Source organism: Galleria mellonella, unplaced genomic scaffold, assembly GCF_026898425.1.
Source record: "Galleria mellonella isolate WM207_F2 unplaced genomic scaffold, CSIRO_AGI_GalMel_v1 utg133, whole genome shotgun sequence".
In the NCBI taxonomy this organism is placed as follows: domain Eukaryota; kingdom Metazoa; phylum Arthropoda; class Insecta; order Lepidoptera; family Pyralidae; genus Galleria; species Galleria mellonella.
The window spans coordinates 3251380-3269073 of NW_026441990.1; the positions used below are offsets into that span (position 1 = coordinate 3251380).

The 17694-nt window shown below is 34.6% G+C and overlaps 1 protein-coding gene across 4 annotated transcripts in view; it reads left to right on the plus strand.

The window, feature by feature from the left end:
• The first annotated feature begins 8784 nt into the window (after window positions 1-8784).
• LOC113511027 (nucleolar protein 4) overlaps window positions 8785-17694 on the plus strand; it is a 226685-nt gene continuing 217775 nt past the window's right edge. The window contains exons 1-2 of one of the 4 annotated variants that reach the window (XM_026894589.3): window positions 8785-8965; window positions 9578-10175. In XM_026894589.3, coding sequence (XP_026750390.2) covers window positions 9657-10175 — 519 coding nt within the window. In that variant the 5' untranslated portion in view covers window positions 8785-8965; window positions 9578-9656. The remainder of the gene's footprint in view (window positions 8966-9577; window positions 10176-17694) is intronic. The other 3 variants (XM_026894588.3, XM_026894587.3, XM_026894590.3) reach the window with 3 other exon arrangements.

The following is a 17694-nucleotide window of genomic DNA, read 5'->3' on the forward strand; positions in this document are numbered from 1 at the left end:
CAACTAAAACAATTACTTAATTAATTAAATGAGAGTAGATAAGAAAAAAGTACTTAGTATCACATTTAAAATCACAAGTATCTTAGAATCAATTTCTGTCACATATCGTCATAGTTGTAGAATACTGACAGATCTGATAAATAATAATAATTAATATATATATATCCGTCAGTACTCTACGACTATGACGATATATACAAAGTGAAATCAAAAAGTGCCTCCCATACTAACTAGATAGCTTGGAGAGCCGCCGTGTATTTAGTATGGAGGCCCAAAATTTTTTTCTCCATTTCGTCTGATATTTCTTTGTGGAAAAATATTCAGATTCACTGGTACAACTACTTCATCAAAAAATTATAAAATTACACAATAATACTTATGTTAAAAATAATCAACATTAAAAATACAACGGAATTAATCGAGAACCTACTTCTTTTTAAAGTCGGTTGAAAATCAATTTAGTTTATTGTCACCCGACTTCAAAAAAGGAGGAGGTTCTCAATTCAAGTGTATTTCTTTTCTTTACATATGTTTGTTACCTCATAGCTTCATCATTTGTAAGCCAATTCAGAATATTTTTTTTATTTGAACGTACATATATACTTCCAGATTGGTCCCATAGAAATTTTATCAAAATCGCTTTCGTAGTTTAGTTTTTAAATCACAATACCTTTAGGTTTTGCCCTCATTTAAGTCTTTTTTTTATGAAAAGCAATCGTTAATTAATCTTTTACGGTAAATTCTCAATTTATACAATATAATTTTGTATAATATTATAAAAAGATAAGATTTGATTGTATGTTTGTATGTAATGTATAAACTAAAAAACTACTTAATCGATTTTATAAATTCTTTTACCTTTAGGCAATAAAAATTCTGTCGATTCGCTAATAATTATATAACAAATTAAATTAATATTATAAAAATATTTTTACAAAACAAGAAGTATTTAAGTGTTAGAACAAAAAAGCTAGATGTGTTAAGCTGATCCAGTCGGTGATCACAGAAAAACTGTCGAGTGGCGAGATGAAATATAATATCTGTTCATGCAGCTTCCCCGTCGGATAAGCCGCGGGCACGGGGTGAGGCGGCCGTGGTGTGAGGGGATGTAGGCGCGATCAAGCCGTGGCGCGGCCAGTTAAGTAGGTGTCACTAGTGATGCGACAAGTAAGGTGACGGTAGTAATGTTATCGATATATTTAGTTAAATATCCTTTACAGAGTAGGGGGGTAAATACTGTTTAATACTGGGGCTGGGGTCTGGTATCCCCTTTGCTAACAATATATCCTATCAAGTCGACGCAGTTCCTCCTAAAAACTAATTGGTTTTTATTAGGAACTGTAACTAAAACCGGGCCAATTGGCCTGTCATTAACTTAATCTATCATCGCTCACTGATGCCTTACTAGCGGAAACGTGAACACCATTCTATTACCATCTTTTTAAAAGGGAGATATCAGAAAAATTACTAATTTTTTTAGGGAGCGTTCTACCAATCATACAGAATGATTTTCTCAGAGAAACGTGGCTCGATAAATGACAAAAAATCTTGAGAACCCCATACTAACTTGATAGCTAGACAACCCATCTGATAGAACATGATAACCATTGTCTATAGACATGAACAGCACTATAAATACCATCAAAATAATCTGCGAATCTGATATTACTCCTCATATGTTATCAATCCTTAGGAATGAGGTAATATGACTCTATACTGTACTCTGTAATTTCATTGCTATATTCTTCAAACCGCCTAGCTTTGATTTGATAAAGCATTAAGATTTGGCCATCAAAATGAAACTTCGATGAGTAAAACAGAGTACAATTTAAATTTAAATTCTGTTAATGAAACAAAAAAAAACCAATAAACTAAAAGTCAGATTCACAAGTTGACAGTCAGCTATTAATTGCATAAAAAATATCGATATTAACATATTGTTACTACATCACTACGTAAAAGAGAGCATGTCGAACTGTGGCGTGGAGGCCGGTGGCGGCGACAAACAGAGACGGACGCCGGCATTAGTCAAACGGTTTCGTTTGATTTTATCACACACGGATAGCACATACCACATAGATATTTATGATAACACATTATAATTAAGAAAGTACAGGCCAACGTCGGAAATATGTTTTCCTTCTAAGGGCGTGGAACTGAACAGTTTTTTGCTGTGTCGTCCCAACATATAAAGGGCCACCCCTTCCTTTCGCGTGGGTATTGTAAGAGGCAACTAAGGGAACTTAATGGTCGAGGGATATGCAGCAACGTCCCTCTTAAAACGTCACCAAAACCAAAGTGTCTGCCACGCTTGGCAGACTCTTTGGTTTTGGTGACTGGCAAAACTCATTACTGGCAAAAGCCCCTTTATGAAGGGAGTCTATGTTCAACAGTGGACAATTAACGGCTGATATGATAACCTGAACATTTTTACTCAAATAAAAATCGAACGCATATCTGAACATTTTTACTTAAATAAAAGTCGAACGCGTATCCTGTATACGATTTGTGATTGAAATCGTTAGCAGCATATAAAACTAAAAATCTACCCATGCTATAGATAGAATATATGAAAACATAAATTTCCGGAAAAATAATTCAAAACTTCGTAATAACCTCACCACTGCGGGACTGTAAAAATAGCGTAGATCCTTGGAATGCCGGGATCTCGCAATACCGGAGTTGGGAAGCCCTATCTCAAACTAACTAAATAGCTGCATTAGTGTGGGGGCTCGATTTTTTGGCTGCAAGCAGTTTTCTGGCCCGCAATGAGAAAAACTAAAGGTTAATTTTTTTAAAAATTAAAAAGAGACTAACACGGTTGTTATGTAATCACTATTGTTGTGAAAATTGGTCTTCTTCATTTAAAAGATTTTTATACTACTATGGTGGCAAACAAGCAAACGACCCGGCTGAAGATAAATAACGTTACCATAGTCTATGGCCATCAGGGATGTCACAAGCGCGTTGAAGAAACTTTATTATGCTTTTTTTGAGGAAACCCATGCTGTAGTCTCTAAGGTAAACTTCAGCTGGAAATCTTTCCACAACCTGAGCGTTTACGGGAGAGGAAGCTCCTTTGAAACCGGATACTGTGTGACCATTTTTATTCTAGGACGAATTTTCTTGTCGATGGCGAGCGGTGTAATGGTAAAAGATGGCTGTAGGCATCATATCGAAGAGTTCTTCAAAACATAATTCGTTTTTTTATGAGTAAAAATGGAATAGAAACCCCGCCTACGTTATCGGTATACACTGGCAAAACACCAGTGAAAATTTGAGGATGAAAACAGATCAATTAGCCCATCATGAATTCATCTATAATTAATTAGGATATGGACAAGATATAAGAGTTCAACCTGATATTGCTAGCAATTGAGCTAATAGACCCTATTTTTTTATAATGGAATGGTAACCCCACCCGCGCTATCGGTATACACCGGCGGGGCACCAGTGAAGGATGATAGATGAGGATGAAGTAGGTCAGTTAGCCTATCGTGACGAATTCAACAAGAATTGTTCACGATGGTTTCCAGCGGGAACCACGTGAAGGTCGACCTAATAAGGCATATTACTAGCAATGGGGCTGTCAAACTCCATTGCTAATAATCCCTTTCCCCCAATAGACCCTATTACTAACAATCCCTTTCCCCCAACACAATCCGTTATACAGGCGTTAGAAGATGCATAGAAAAACAAAATCTCACCTTAAAAGACACAATAGTAACATAAAAACGACAAAATATTTTTATTTTCTCATACCTACTACTGGAGAGATGCACATGATAACTTATAACGAGAGGAACATTGAGGACAAATCCAGAGTGCGTGTTTTTGTTTGAAATCGTCCTTAACAAGATCATGAAAGCACAGCTGAAACAAGGTTTCAGAGAAAAACATCCAAATGTTTACCAAAATGGATCGATATTTGAATATTTCCTTGTTCGCGTACAGAGAGAGTGGAAGAATTATTTCGAATTTCGAAATTTTATTTTTGTCTTAAAAATCTTTGTTCTTTTAAAAATCTTTTTTATAATAAAAATATAATTTATAATTTTTTTATTGTACGTACGATTATTTATATTTGGTTAAACAAGTTGTACTTAATGCTTTCAGTGTTCGTATGTGTTTCTTTATTCTACCTTAACTACAAATTAACCTGATAAACTAGAACATATTAGGATGTACTCGCATGGGGAATAGTTAGTATACTTATATCAAGCGACACTGGCTATATTTTTTTTAAAAAAGGTCAATATAATTCAGCACCATTTTCAAATAAGAATAATTAAAAATTCTGTACTTCAATAGTAGTATAAATAATCTTTAAAAATTAATTTCTTAATTGATTTTGATAAAATTTCCATTGAACTAATCTGAAAGTAAACTTTCAGGTAAAAAAATAAATTTCCTAATCCGTTTATTAATGAGGTAGTGAACAAACAAACAAAATATAACTGAATCTAAGATCCTCTTCGTTTTTTGAAATCAGTTGAAAAGCTTTGACAGGGTCCATAAATTCTTTAATTTTTCGAATTATTTTTATTTAATTTTTTTTTTTTTTTTTTTTGTTTTATTATGTGTGTTCAGATGCTTTATGCTCCATATAAAATTAATTACTTCTGAGTTTCCTTCGTGCATTTATTTATTTCATCTTGGTTTGTTTAGAATAGAAAGAAACCCCGTGCACATACGGCTATTTTGTTCACAGTAACTAGGGCAACATAAATGTAACGTAGCTGCATGATCGCCGTAGTATACATGTATACGATCATAGTTCTTTCGTGTTTATGTCAAGTATGTAAATTGTATTTGTACTGTACTGCGTGTGTTTACATACAATTTTACGATAGTAAAATAATTAATTTAAATAATTATTTTAGACATTATTTATTTGTTATAGATTTAGATTTACTGTAAAACCTATTTAGATATTATAATTGTAATTTATTATATTATTATTGTGATATTAATAGTATCATTACGGGCACATATATGAGAACGATTAATGTAAAAGATTTTGTATAATTGAAAGTATATGTAAATCATTTTTTAAAATAATAAAATTAAAAATTTCGAAATTCAACAGAAATTCCAGTAAAATATCCTAAATGATCCTAAATACGACTAGGGGAAAGGGATTGTTGGCAATGGAGTTTGACAGTCCCATTGTTGGCAATATGCTCTATTAGGTCGACCTCCACGTTCCCCCTGGAAACCATCGTGAACAATTTTTGTTGAATTCGTCACGATGGGCTAACTGACCTGTTTTATCCTCACCTATTGATGTTCCGCGTATACCGATAGCGCGGGTGGGGTTACCATTTTATTATCACCCATTAAAAAAAACCTATCTAATGCTTTATTTTGTTTTGTTGAAGGTAACTTTTTTCAATTGGCCGTGCAAAAGGAGAATTACAGTGGGTTGATTCTAAGATTTCATTTCTTAAAATCTATTTCTAAAATTGAAATTAATTGATGAATTTTTTAATAAGTAATAATAAAATGGTAACCTCGTCTGCACTAGCGGTATACACTGGCGGATCACCAGTGAATGATGATAAGTGAGAATGAAACAGGTTAGTTGGTACATCGTGACGAATTCGTCAACAATTAACCAAGATGGTTTCCAGGGGAAACCGCGTGGAGGTCGACCTGATAGGATAGGTACATCGCTAGCAATGGGGCAGTCAGGCAGCTTTACTAACAATCCCTATCCCCTCGCTTAGGTATTATGTTATTCTCTGTAAATGTAATACCCTCCTTTTCCAGTTTTTCAATAAATTACTATATGTCCAAAATCTAAAGTTCCGTGGCTCTGTATACTACTAACGTCTTGGCTTTTCACAATATCACAGATAATATAAATATGTAGATAGAAAGATAAATTAGTACTTTGTATTATTAGCAGGTATTAGCTTTATCAGGTAACATTTTTAAACCTTGGGTTACATTATTGTAATTTTCATAGATACTCAATTTTTTTTTTATATAATAGGCATATATTACTCGCTGATAGTGCAGCTTTCTATAGTTGAAAGAATTTTTAAAATCGGTTGTGTACTTTATCTATTACAAACAAATAAACAAACAAAATATGAAATCTTTCCTCGTTTTTTTTTCCATTGCTTCTGTCGCTATGTTTTAATGCGACAACCTTCATATCTTTGTCATATTGTCTATAATATAATTATAATAATAGTTTATAATATATATAGATATATATATATATGTCATAAAAATCTTTCCTGTTTATAATATAGATATCAAAAGCACAAGTCTTATGTTAGTATAATAGAATTGAGACGTTTAACACTCTCAAATTGCAATACTAGCGACATAGTGGTGCCATATTGTTATGATAGATGCATACTAGTGTAACTTGACAATGCAAACTATTGCAAACCGATTCTATTTCTAACCTAAATCCTATTTCATTGGCAATCCACTGAATTCAAGAGTAGACTTGCTTTTCAGTAACAAATTGTTCTAAAATGATAAATGATTTTGAAAAAGTTTGATTATTCTAATGATCCCACAATTCCAAATCAAACCGAGTCAATCAGGAATGACGAACGCGAACATCATGGCACCCGCACAGCACAAATGTGTTCATCGTCATCCTAGGATCGCATAACATTAAGAAACGTTTATCTTCGCTTGTCAACTTATACATTTATTTTAAACTTTTTAAAACCAACTTTAATGCTAAGGAATACACTTTAAAATCGCATGCGTGGCTCACGATACGGATGCACGCCCATAGCAGCTGTGTCTGCGCGTGGACGTATTTCGATGCGCATACACTGACTGACGCACTATAGCTATATTGTCTGCTATTGTATGTGCGCCTAGTAACATGCGCACATTTCGCGCAACAACATCGGCGCGTGCGCATCAAAATCGTGCTCGGTCGTGCTCTGCCCGACTATACGACAAAACAAAATTATGGTTTAAACATTTTTAAAACTCAGGAACTCTTACTTGGGTACTTACACATTCCATCATTTTCTTTTTATTTATTGCTAAAATATAAGTATAAATAAGTTAATTAAATTGTGTTCTACAAAAAAAAAAACTATTTTAATTTTGGATATAAGTTAGTTTAATTTAAAAACTAAACTACTGAATCAATATTGATAAATTTTCTATGGGACAAATTTATAAGTATATCCTTTCATATAAAAAAAAGAAATTTCCAAATCACTTTACAGTTGACAGAATAATGAGGTAACAAACATAAAAAAATCCAACCGAATAGAGACCTCCTTTTTTCTATACTAATTAATATAAAGAGGAAAAAGATTTTTTTTTATGCAACTTAGAATGGCAAACAAGCTGACGCACCATCTGATGGAACGTGGTAACCGTCGCCTGTAGACATGAGTAGTACCATGGACATAACAGAGTATACTGTTTCACCCATGATACCCCCCATGCGTTATCATTCCTGACGACTCAGGTGTTATTCCTCTGTACCCTAAAGTGAATGTACAAAAACATATAAATAAATAAATGAATCTTAAGTTGTGAATAAAAAATTCAACAAACTGTTATTAACCAAAAGTAATTACCATCAGAGTAAAGAGTATAAGTTGAAAAAGCGAAAATAAAAATGAAAACAATTAGAGTAGAAAGCGGACGTAAGTTATATATTTCTAGTTTTTCCAAAACTCCTGTTTTGATATTGGCGTATATAAAAATTAACGAAACAACAAATTGTGTAAGGCGAAAATAAGCGAAATCTTTATTATAATATTTTCTACTAAAAAAGCAAATGTAGATTAAGTTGCAAGAGAACGTTGTTTTAATTTTTTTTTTTTATAATGGGGGGTAAACAAGCATTCAACTGATTGTAAGTGACCACCGCCGCCCATGATCACCCGCAACACCAGAGGCATCGCAGGGGTGCTGCTGGCATTTTAAAAAGGAATATGCTCTTTTCTTAAAGGTTATGATGATAATTTTCCAAAACAAAGATTTTGGCATGGGCATGTAAAAGAATTAACGGGAGAGCGAAATAACGAGAGAGAGAAATTGGTAAAGTATGTAGGTAGGTAGGTAACAAGGCGGGCATAAGTTAAATTGTATGATCTCATTGTTTGCATTTTCATTTTTTCCAAAACACTGATTTCTGCATTGGCACACTCCACGAAAGGGCAAATGATGTAAGATCAAAAAAGTAAAAATTTTAATAAGGTCGTTATAGTAGATTTTTTTTTTCAAAATATATTTATGTTGGCATGAGCGAAGTTTTTTTAATTTACAGTTTAGAAATATGGAAATGCTGTTTTTTTTTTCTAAATAAACCGTTTAATAACGCATTTCTAATAACAACATTTATTTCTTATCGATAGAAAAAAAAATATTTAATGAAAAATAATTGTTAATACTTTTAAATTCTTATTATACTCTTAGATCATAACATTAATATTAATTACCATTACTTTTTAAAAACGCTGCCTCGACTTTTGAAAGATTAAATTATATGTAATGATTTACTTAATCTAACAATGAATTAATTTCAAATAGGTATATATCGCAAGTCTAACACTAATAATATATTGTTGGTGGACGTAACTAGACTAATATTGGATGACCGCTGGCTCGCTATGGAATAGAACAGCCGCACTCACGTTATCTAGAAGGACGGGCAAGTGCGAGCATTATCGCGGTGCCCCTGCGGCCGACGATCGGCCCGATTGTTTTGCGGGCAATTAGCGTTTGGGCCCGTCCCGCCGCACGTGCCGCTAGCTCGCCGGCCCGCCACCGCGTCCGTCCCACACACAATCAAACCGAACCGACCGAACGCGCCGCCAGTTCCAGTACACCGCGCGCGCGCTACGCGAGCGGTCGTATACGATTTGTGTGTATCGCGCCAATCTTGAGACGATTCAAACTACGTACGGGACACTTCGAGTTTGATTAATTTCTGTTTTACCTGCCGCTGACCTCTCCACACCTGGTACTTTTTGTTTTTGATCATCCATTTTTTTAAGAAATATTTTTCTTTACCTCTTGGTAAACTTGGTCCAAGTTTGCATCTGACACCTGTTAGCGTCAGCCGTCGGAAATTTATAAAATCCTTTGAAGCCAAATCAGCTGCAATTTTATGGATAATTTGGAGGTTTCCTTTACACATCACACAATACCTTTGTAATTTATATGTACTATTTATAATTAAATACAAAATATCCAATTCAAATAATAATAAATAAACAAAATATAGTATATTTCAGTAATCAGTCATCCAGAAAGAGAAATGCTGTAATCAGTAATAATAGAACAAAACGGCGAACGACAATCCTCCAGGTTGTAGATATAACTCCCCGCCACCATCGCCACTCCGTCGCTGCGAAAAGTTTCCCTCGTGGAAGAAAGTCCTTTAGGACGGTGCGAACTTCGCAGTGGAAAGTTCGCGTTCACAAAGTTGTACGCACGCGAGACTCCCAACTTTTCAGTTTCGTAACTTTTCTTGAAAACAATCCCTGAGCAATTCCCCCGAACGTACAGTTCAAAAGCGTTCCTAGTCAAAGACAAAAGAGTACCGGGTAAATGATGAAATTATTGTTCTTAGCGTCGGGAACTAATTATAGAATTATAATGAGATGTGACAGTTTTTAAGTAAAGAGTTTAGTGTAGTGATAAAAATCAAAATGGCGGCTGCCATGATAACTGATCGTGGACTTCGAAAGAAATTAACTCAGGAAGCCATACCAGAAAAGACGCCTAAGAAGCCGTCAAAACGAAAGTCGACTGCTAGCTGTTCTAAGAATGATAAGAAAAACGAGCAGAACAATAATAAGAGGCCCAAAATCCAGACTGGCGATCCAAAACTTGATTTGTTCTCCACATATCAACCGTGGGTGATACAGACATACGGAGATTTGGCCAAGACAAAGACTATAACATTGAAAAAGTACGCCAGGATCTTGCGCACGTTGCGTGGGGAAGAATGCAACAGTTCTGACAGTTCCAAATTCCGTTTCTGGGTCAAGGCGAAGGGATTTCATGTTGGAAAGCCCCCAGGATATGAAGCCAAGCCTGCCGATGGTATAGTCTGCAGATACAGCGTATTGGATGCAGACGGTTGTGCAAAAGGCCCAGATGGTCAGGAGATTTACACTGGATCACAGAATGATCCGCCTTTGTATATACCAACTCCTCCTCTGAAGGTAAGATATTTTTCGAATTTTATAAACTTATGATAATAATAATTTATTTGCCAAAAACATAGTTACATAATAAGACGTAACAATTTGTTTTTTAAATGTTTAACATCAAAAAGAAACTACAGTATGGGAATCTTCAGGGCTTTTTTTTATGGGTGAAAATGGTATGGTAACCCCGCCTGCGCTAACGGGATACGTTGGCGAAGCACCAGTGAAGGGTGATCGATGAGAATGAAAATAGGCCAGTTAGCCTATCATGGTGAATTCATCAGGAATTAACCACGATATTTTCCAGGGAGAACCACGAGGAGATCGACCTGGTTGAGTATATTGCTGGCAATAGGATTCTCAGTCTCCATTACTAACAATCCCTTTCCCCCCGAATCTTCAGGGTTGGTAACACGCACTTGACATCTCTAGTATTGCAGGCGTCCATAAACTACAGTGACCGTTTACCATCAGACGGGCTATATGCTTGTTTGGCATCTTTGTGATATAAAAATAAAACTACGGATTTACCTTTGATTTAATCATGGTTACTTTCACAATGATGTCAGCCGACATGTTTTACGTCATTGCACGATCTCATATTACAGACTAAAAGTTTTTTAAGTTTTCAAAAATGTTGAGCACTGTCTGAGACAACACTGCTTAATACCACAACCGTGTTTTTTTTTTTATGAATGATAATGATAGCTCCGTCTGCGTATCGGTATACGCTGGTGGGGCACCAGTGAGGAATGATAGGCGAGAATGAAAAGGCAGCTCAGTTACCCATCGTGATAAATACATTTGGAATTCAGCAGGACGGTTTCCAGGAGGGACCATGTGGAGGTTGACTTGACATAGGATTGCTTATTGGACATATTGCTAGCAATGGGACTGGTAGTGGGTATTACTAACATCCCTACCCCCCACCCTAACCGTGTTAGGTAGTAAAATACCGTGAGAACATCTTAAACAGTCTGCATAAAAGAATTACAAATGAGGTGAAGCAGATATTATAATAACGTGCTGCAAGACTCACAGATTTATCCAAAACATTTGCAATTTTTTTGCAAGTATCGTATGCATTGTCTTGAAAAAGTTTTAAAAATTTTCAGTATATTGGAGGTATTTATTTTGCAGATGTCGTAATTTCATTGCTTTAAACCAAATAATGAACTAATTTATACTAATACTATAAAGAGGTAAAGTTTGTGAGTTTGGATGTTCAGGGTAATCTCCGGTGCTGCTGATACGATTTTGAAAATTCTTTCACTGTTAGAAAGGTATATTATCCCTGATTACTATAGACTACTTGTTATTTTGGTAAATCTTTATTTTTAATAATTAATAACAATAAATGTAATTGAAGTCGACAAAGATTCTATAATATGGCGTACGCTGCTTGAACGGTTTCAAATAAAGGAATAAAATTTATAGCAAATATATTCATTACTTTTAGCTTTACAAAAATTCAGCGACACCGTATATCTAAGTTTAATATCTCAGCCAAAAAGATGGTTTTCATGTAAAAAGTTAAATATATTTTAAAAGCTGTTTCATTATAATAATCAATATATCTTAGAGAATATTAGTGCAGTACTTTTACACACGCCAAAATACCAGCCTTACTAAAATGTGTTGAACAGTTTAAAAGTTACACAAACAAATATTGCACCGGTGCGAAGACGGGGCGGGTCGCTAGTTATAAATATTACGGGGGCATGGAATAAGAAGTGTTCGCCGTATCGGTCCCGGTATTGAATGGGCCACTCATTACTTTTCCGTGGGTGTCGTAAGAGGCGACTAAGGGAACTTAATATCGAGGGATGGGTAGCAGCGTTCCCCTTAAAACATCCCCAACGTCCTAACTGCGATTGCCAATCCGCCTGCCAAGCGTGGTAACTAATGGCAAAACTCTCCTTATGGGGAAGGCTTATCTTCAGCAGTGGATAGTTAACAGCTGAAATGATGAATGATGGAACAAGAATAATCATCAATATGGTTTTATGAGACAAATATAAGATGACTTCAAGAATTTCCAGTATATAGAATGCTCGGACCAATGCCAGATTTAACAAAAAATATATTTTTTTAGATTTTATACATACACTTTTATTAAAACAATTTTTTATGTACTTAGTTTACAAAAAAAAATGACGAATGATTGTAATGTAGATTTGGTTTCATTTTCGTCATTAGTACACCCATACGAGGCTAAGGCGGGAAACCAGTTTATAATATAGTTACAGGCGATTGGGCTCGGCTTCACATGGCTAGATAAAATTTTCGAAAATATATGTAATCTATTTTTTTATTAAATTGTTTATTTTTGGTGCAAAAGTAACTGATAATGTAGCTTTCTATAGGTTAAAGAATTTTTTAAATCGGTTAAATGGTTTAAACAAACAAACAATCGAATCTTTCCCATTTATAATATTAGTAATAGAATATAGGTAAATAAAATAAATTGTTATTTTCTCCCTTTAGATTATAAAAATATTTGTAAAAGATTTTTAAAAATCTTTAGATTTTAATCATTGTTTTTTCTATCCTTATTTTCGATAATTTACGACTTAGGTTATTTCGCAACAGGCCTATTTTAATTGCTCGAAATGATTTACAGCATTTAATGTATACGAGATTCAAATCCTTTATTTGCCCTAGTAAATAAAGTGTTTGGATTTCTCGTTCTAGAGGATTCTCGTCCTTGGTCTTGAAAGTTAAGAACTCTCAAGAGTGATATCATCGTTAGTCTTGTGCGTAAATTGCCAGTAAACTTATTCCAACTGGTAACAACAATAATAATATTGCGGGCAAATTAAACAGATAATTTCGTGAAACTGACGGTCAATCTCCAAATAGAGGCATTCGTAAGCATTTATGATAAAACGAATGAAAAATGATAAAATAAGATAAACGCCAGTGCAGTAAAGTAAATAAAAAAAACCATACATACATACACGCGCAATCACCACCACCACCACAAGAAGAAAGAACAGGTGATTTCGCTGACTGAAATACTAAGCAAACATGACTATACTAGAGATTCGACTATTAGAAAACTGTAAATGCCTACAGAAATAATCTAATTCTACTGCCTCTAATTAATAATTTATTTTTCACACATAAATGCATAAAATTATTTATTACGTAGTTTACGTATATGATATACGCCTACTACCTATTTAAATATCATAGAAGTTACGAAGATGATCAGTATCAAAGCAACAGTCAATCGTTACGAAAGTGTATGTCGAGAGAGTGCTGCTACAAAAGGGATCAAAGAACAGGTGATCTGTGCCACCGCAGTACCAGGCTCGCATAGCATCTAAAGAGATTAAACACAATTCGACGGTTGGCCCGATGCAATGCGCACACTCATTGATCATGGATGCGATGACTAGACTACCAACTACTAACACCGGTTTAGCGCCTTGCGAAGTTTGCGGTGCCGCTTTCTGACGTTCACTTATCTGTTTCTGAGTTCAAAGACTATCGCTCGTTATAAAGTTATAGTATAGATATTGCTTTTATATAGATATTACTATACATACGCAAAATGTTCCTATCCTATAAAATATGTACAAATTAATCCCTTTATTTTACCTATTTTAATTCGGGTCAATTTTAAGCATAATTTTATATGAATCTTGGATTTTTTTATTTTATATAAATAATTCTAGTTTGGAGGCATTCCAAACGATCATGTACTACTAACTAGTCTAGTTCTTCAAGATATGCTATATTAATGAAATTACGAAGCAAACTATATGCTTAGCTACGTAAATAGCTTGAAAACTTCATGTTTCTTAGCTCTGTGTTGATTGTAATGCAAATAGGTGTCAATGACTCGAACACATTAAACGTCATCACGCTGGTAAAGCTAAATGCTTAATAAACATTGTCTGACCTTCAAAGATCAACATAACGTAGATTGACCATAGATACAGAACGCTCCTATCGAGCGAGGTCCTTGGAGATAAATACAGATATAATAACAAAGGTCCCCCTGTTTTGAGCATTTCCCGAGTCGGGTGTTCGAAATTCGAACGTGCCGGAGCGGGCCGTCCGATGGCTCATTTATTATTAGCGGCCCAGCCTGCGCCTCATGTTTATTAAAGAGGCGGCGATCCCGCGAGCCTGCTCTCACCTGAACTCACTGTGGGCGCGTATTATTAATATTTCGGCGACTATTCGAGCTTGAAGCCTCGTCTTTGAAGGAGATTTAACGCGTGACTAGCTATTTTGGTGAACTAAAATTATTTCGTATGTTGAAATCGGAAAATTTTTAAGCAAGACAATAATGATGGTCGGATTTATGGACCAGTCGTATATGGAGAATAAGGTCTGAAGATGAAGTAACATCATTTTATTAGTACTATTGCTAATGGAAAAATGAAAAATGTAAGGAATTTACATAGTTTTTTAATTACTCATGTTTTTCAAAATCATGATATTTTAACAGAGGAAATGACAGCCACAAGTTAAAATAGAGTATGCTAGTATATAAATTATAAAAACTAAGCTCGATTACTTGCCACTAGCGACAATAAGTTACACGCGGAGTATTGTTATCACAAAACATTAAATTCATTTACTCATACAAAAGTGTATTGTACGTACAAATCTTCCATAAAACATATTTAAATTACATTGCAACTGGTATCAAACTCTGTCGCATGGTGTAGAAGATCTGAGTGGAAAAACAGACAGTAGTAGACAGCTTTGTCTTACGCATATTTTAGATGATGTTACTAACTGAAGCTATAAATGATATTAAAAATACCTTCAATACATTCTTTTAACATACATTTTATTATAGAATCTTTGAATCGATCTTTGAGTTTGAGTCAAAAAGCTCTTTTAGCGAGATCTATTGAAATCTATATCTGGATGATAATTATTGTTCAGAACCATTATATAGCTTAGTTTATCTATAGGAAAAATGAAAAATAAGAATTGAAATGAAATGGAAAAAGAACTCAAATGAAGAGACTATGTAAAGAATAAATCGATTTTACGATATAGTCAGTCCGGTATCATGTGTATATTTAAAATTTTACAATATTTCAAAATTTGCAACTACCTACTATATTTCCTGACGGTGCCGGAACACGTAATTGCTTACATTCATATAATTGTTGATGATCTAAAACTTTTTGTCGTAAAAAAATAGATAATTCTTATTCGTATAGTAGGTCTTTCGTGATAAACGTGATTTACTATGAAGATCATTTTACTATCGGATAATATCATCATACCAGCTGTTAATTATCCACTGCTTAACATAAGCCTCCCCCATAAGATTCGGCCAGTAGTTTTATGCTTGGCAGGCGAGTAGGCAACCGCAGTTAGGTTTTAGTGATATTTTAAAAGGGACGCTGCTGCCCATCCTTTGACCATTAAGTTTCCTTAGTCATTTCGTACGATACCCGCAGGAAACGAAGAGCTGGCCTATTCTATGCCGGGATCACACGGCAAAATATTATGCACTAAATTATTCTTCAATGGAAACTAAAAAAATGAGTCCTCTATATCTGCATTCGTTCACGACACAGTCTAACCTGTTATATCATTGTTTAAAAATTTTAGCTTGTAAATAACGTTTAAAATTGCATTTTATATTTATATTTGCATCAATGTTGACGCTGCTATAACTGTGGTTAGGCCGAACGTGTATCCCACGCCGTATGCCGCTTTGTAAAATTTTAAACAAACGCTAGCATTCAATTTATATTCGCCGAGTGCTCCCGGCGCATGGTTTTAGCAAAAACGAGAACAATGGCGTGGCCACAGCGACCACACATAGACGATCCGTTGTGGTGCTCTGATGTGGGCGATAACAGTCGATCGATGCAACACTCGTGTTCGACTCGAACGCAACCAATCGCTTCACGCGTCTCGACGAACTCTTGTTGATTTATGGCCTCTTAGTCATTTGTATCGAATATATCGATGACTTTCGATTTACTAATTCGACGATTGGATTTTTTTATTTGACACCTCTTTTTATCGTATTTTCTAGATATATTTTTTAAGGCGTGACAATATGTGTCAAATAATAATAGTTACACAAAATGAGATTGCTTAACAAAAAAAGTACAAAAATCCATGGAAAAATCGATACTGTTTAATAGAGTTCTTCAAAAACTCAATCGAATGATCGATTAAATGAATTGATGAATCGAATTAATATAATTCTTATATTTATTTAGTTTTCTACGTAGAATGTATTACTCAACCATATAGAAAATTTAAATTAATTGCATCAGTTTATGAAAGTTTATTAAAACTAAGGTTTTAATCAGTGTAACTGACCATTTTTCCCTGGTACGATAAAAAATATTTTTTAACCACCTTCAAGAAGAAGGAGTTTCTTAATTCGGTTATTTTTTTTTTGTTTGTTACCTCATAATCCCGGCAGTTTTAAACAGATTTGGAAAATTCTTATTTATATAAAAGGATATACTTTTAGATTGATCCCATAGACATTTTATTAAAATCGACTCAGTACTTTACTTTTTAAATTAAAATAACTGGTATTTCCGCAATTGAAGGCGGGTTTTTTTTTTTTTTGTGGAACGCAATTTTAATTTCAGAACATGTGTTTCATCGAGAAATAACAGTTTCAGGTAAAAAAAAATCTTCTATAAAAATATAGTAATAATTTTACTTTCACTTGTAGATAATTTATTAAGAGATCGGTTGACGGCACGGAGATATAATCTGTCTGTTCATGGTTAACTGTAGCCGTAGTTACGGCTTGGCCTCATCTTTTTTACCTGCGTACAGAATTATAACGCTTGTTAGTGAGCCATTCAGTAGACTTTTTAAATTCCTCGAATTTATGTGCTCGTAATCCGTTTGTTAATTACAAATGTTTAAAACTAAGTGGTGGTGAGAAAGGAGTATTAATAGGAAATAACAACTCCATATCTAGCAATATACTCTGTCAATTTGACATCATCGCAGTTTCCCTCTGGAAACTATCGTGATTGATTTATTATCGAATTTATCACAATTGCCTAACTAACCTACTTCATTCTTACCTGTCATCTTTCACTGCTGCCTTGACAATGTATTCCGATAACGCAGGCGAGGTTAACATTTCATTATCATCCGTTGTAAAAAAATGTTGGTGATTACAAACATCTACGTCACAGTAAAGGGGAAAATATTGTTACGAAGGGGGATTAGCAGGTCGATCTCCTTGGAAACTGTCGTGGATAATTCTAGGTGAGTTATGACGATGGGCCAAATTGACTTCACCTTTACCTATCACCCCTCACTGGTATGCTTCTAGCGTCTACCGTTAATTTTTTTTTTTATGGATGACAGTGGAATTGTTAGGCTGCCAGCACTGTCTATATATGCTGGCCGGGTACCCGTGAGGGGTGACTGATAGTTTAGGTCAAGGGTAGATCGGTTGACGGTTGATGATAGTTAATTGTCATCAATTAAAAAATCAATTTTCACTGTTACCCCACTAGTGCAGGCAAATCTACCATCCCTTTTTATTCATTAAAAAAAAAAA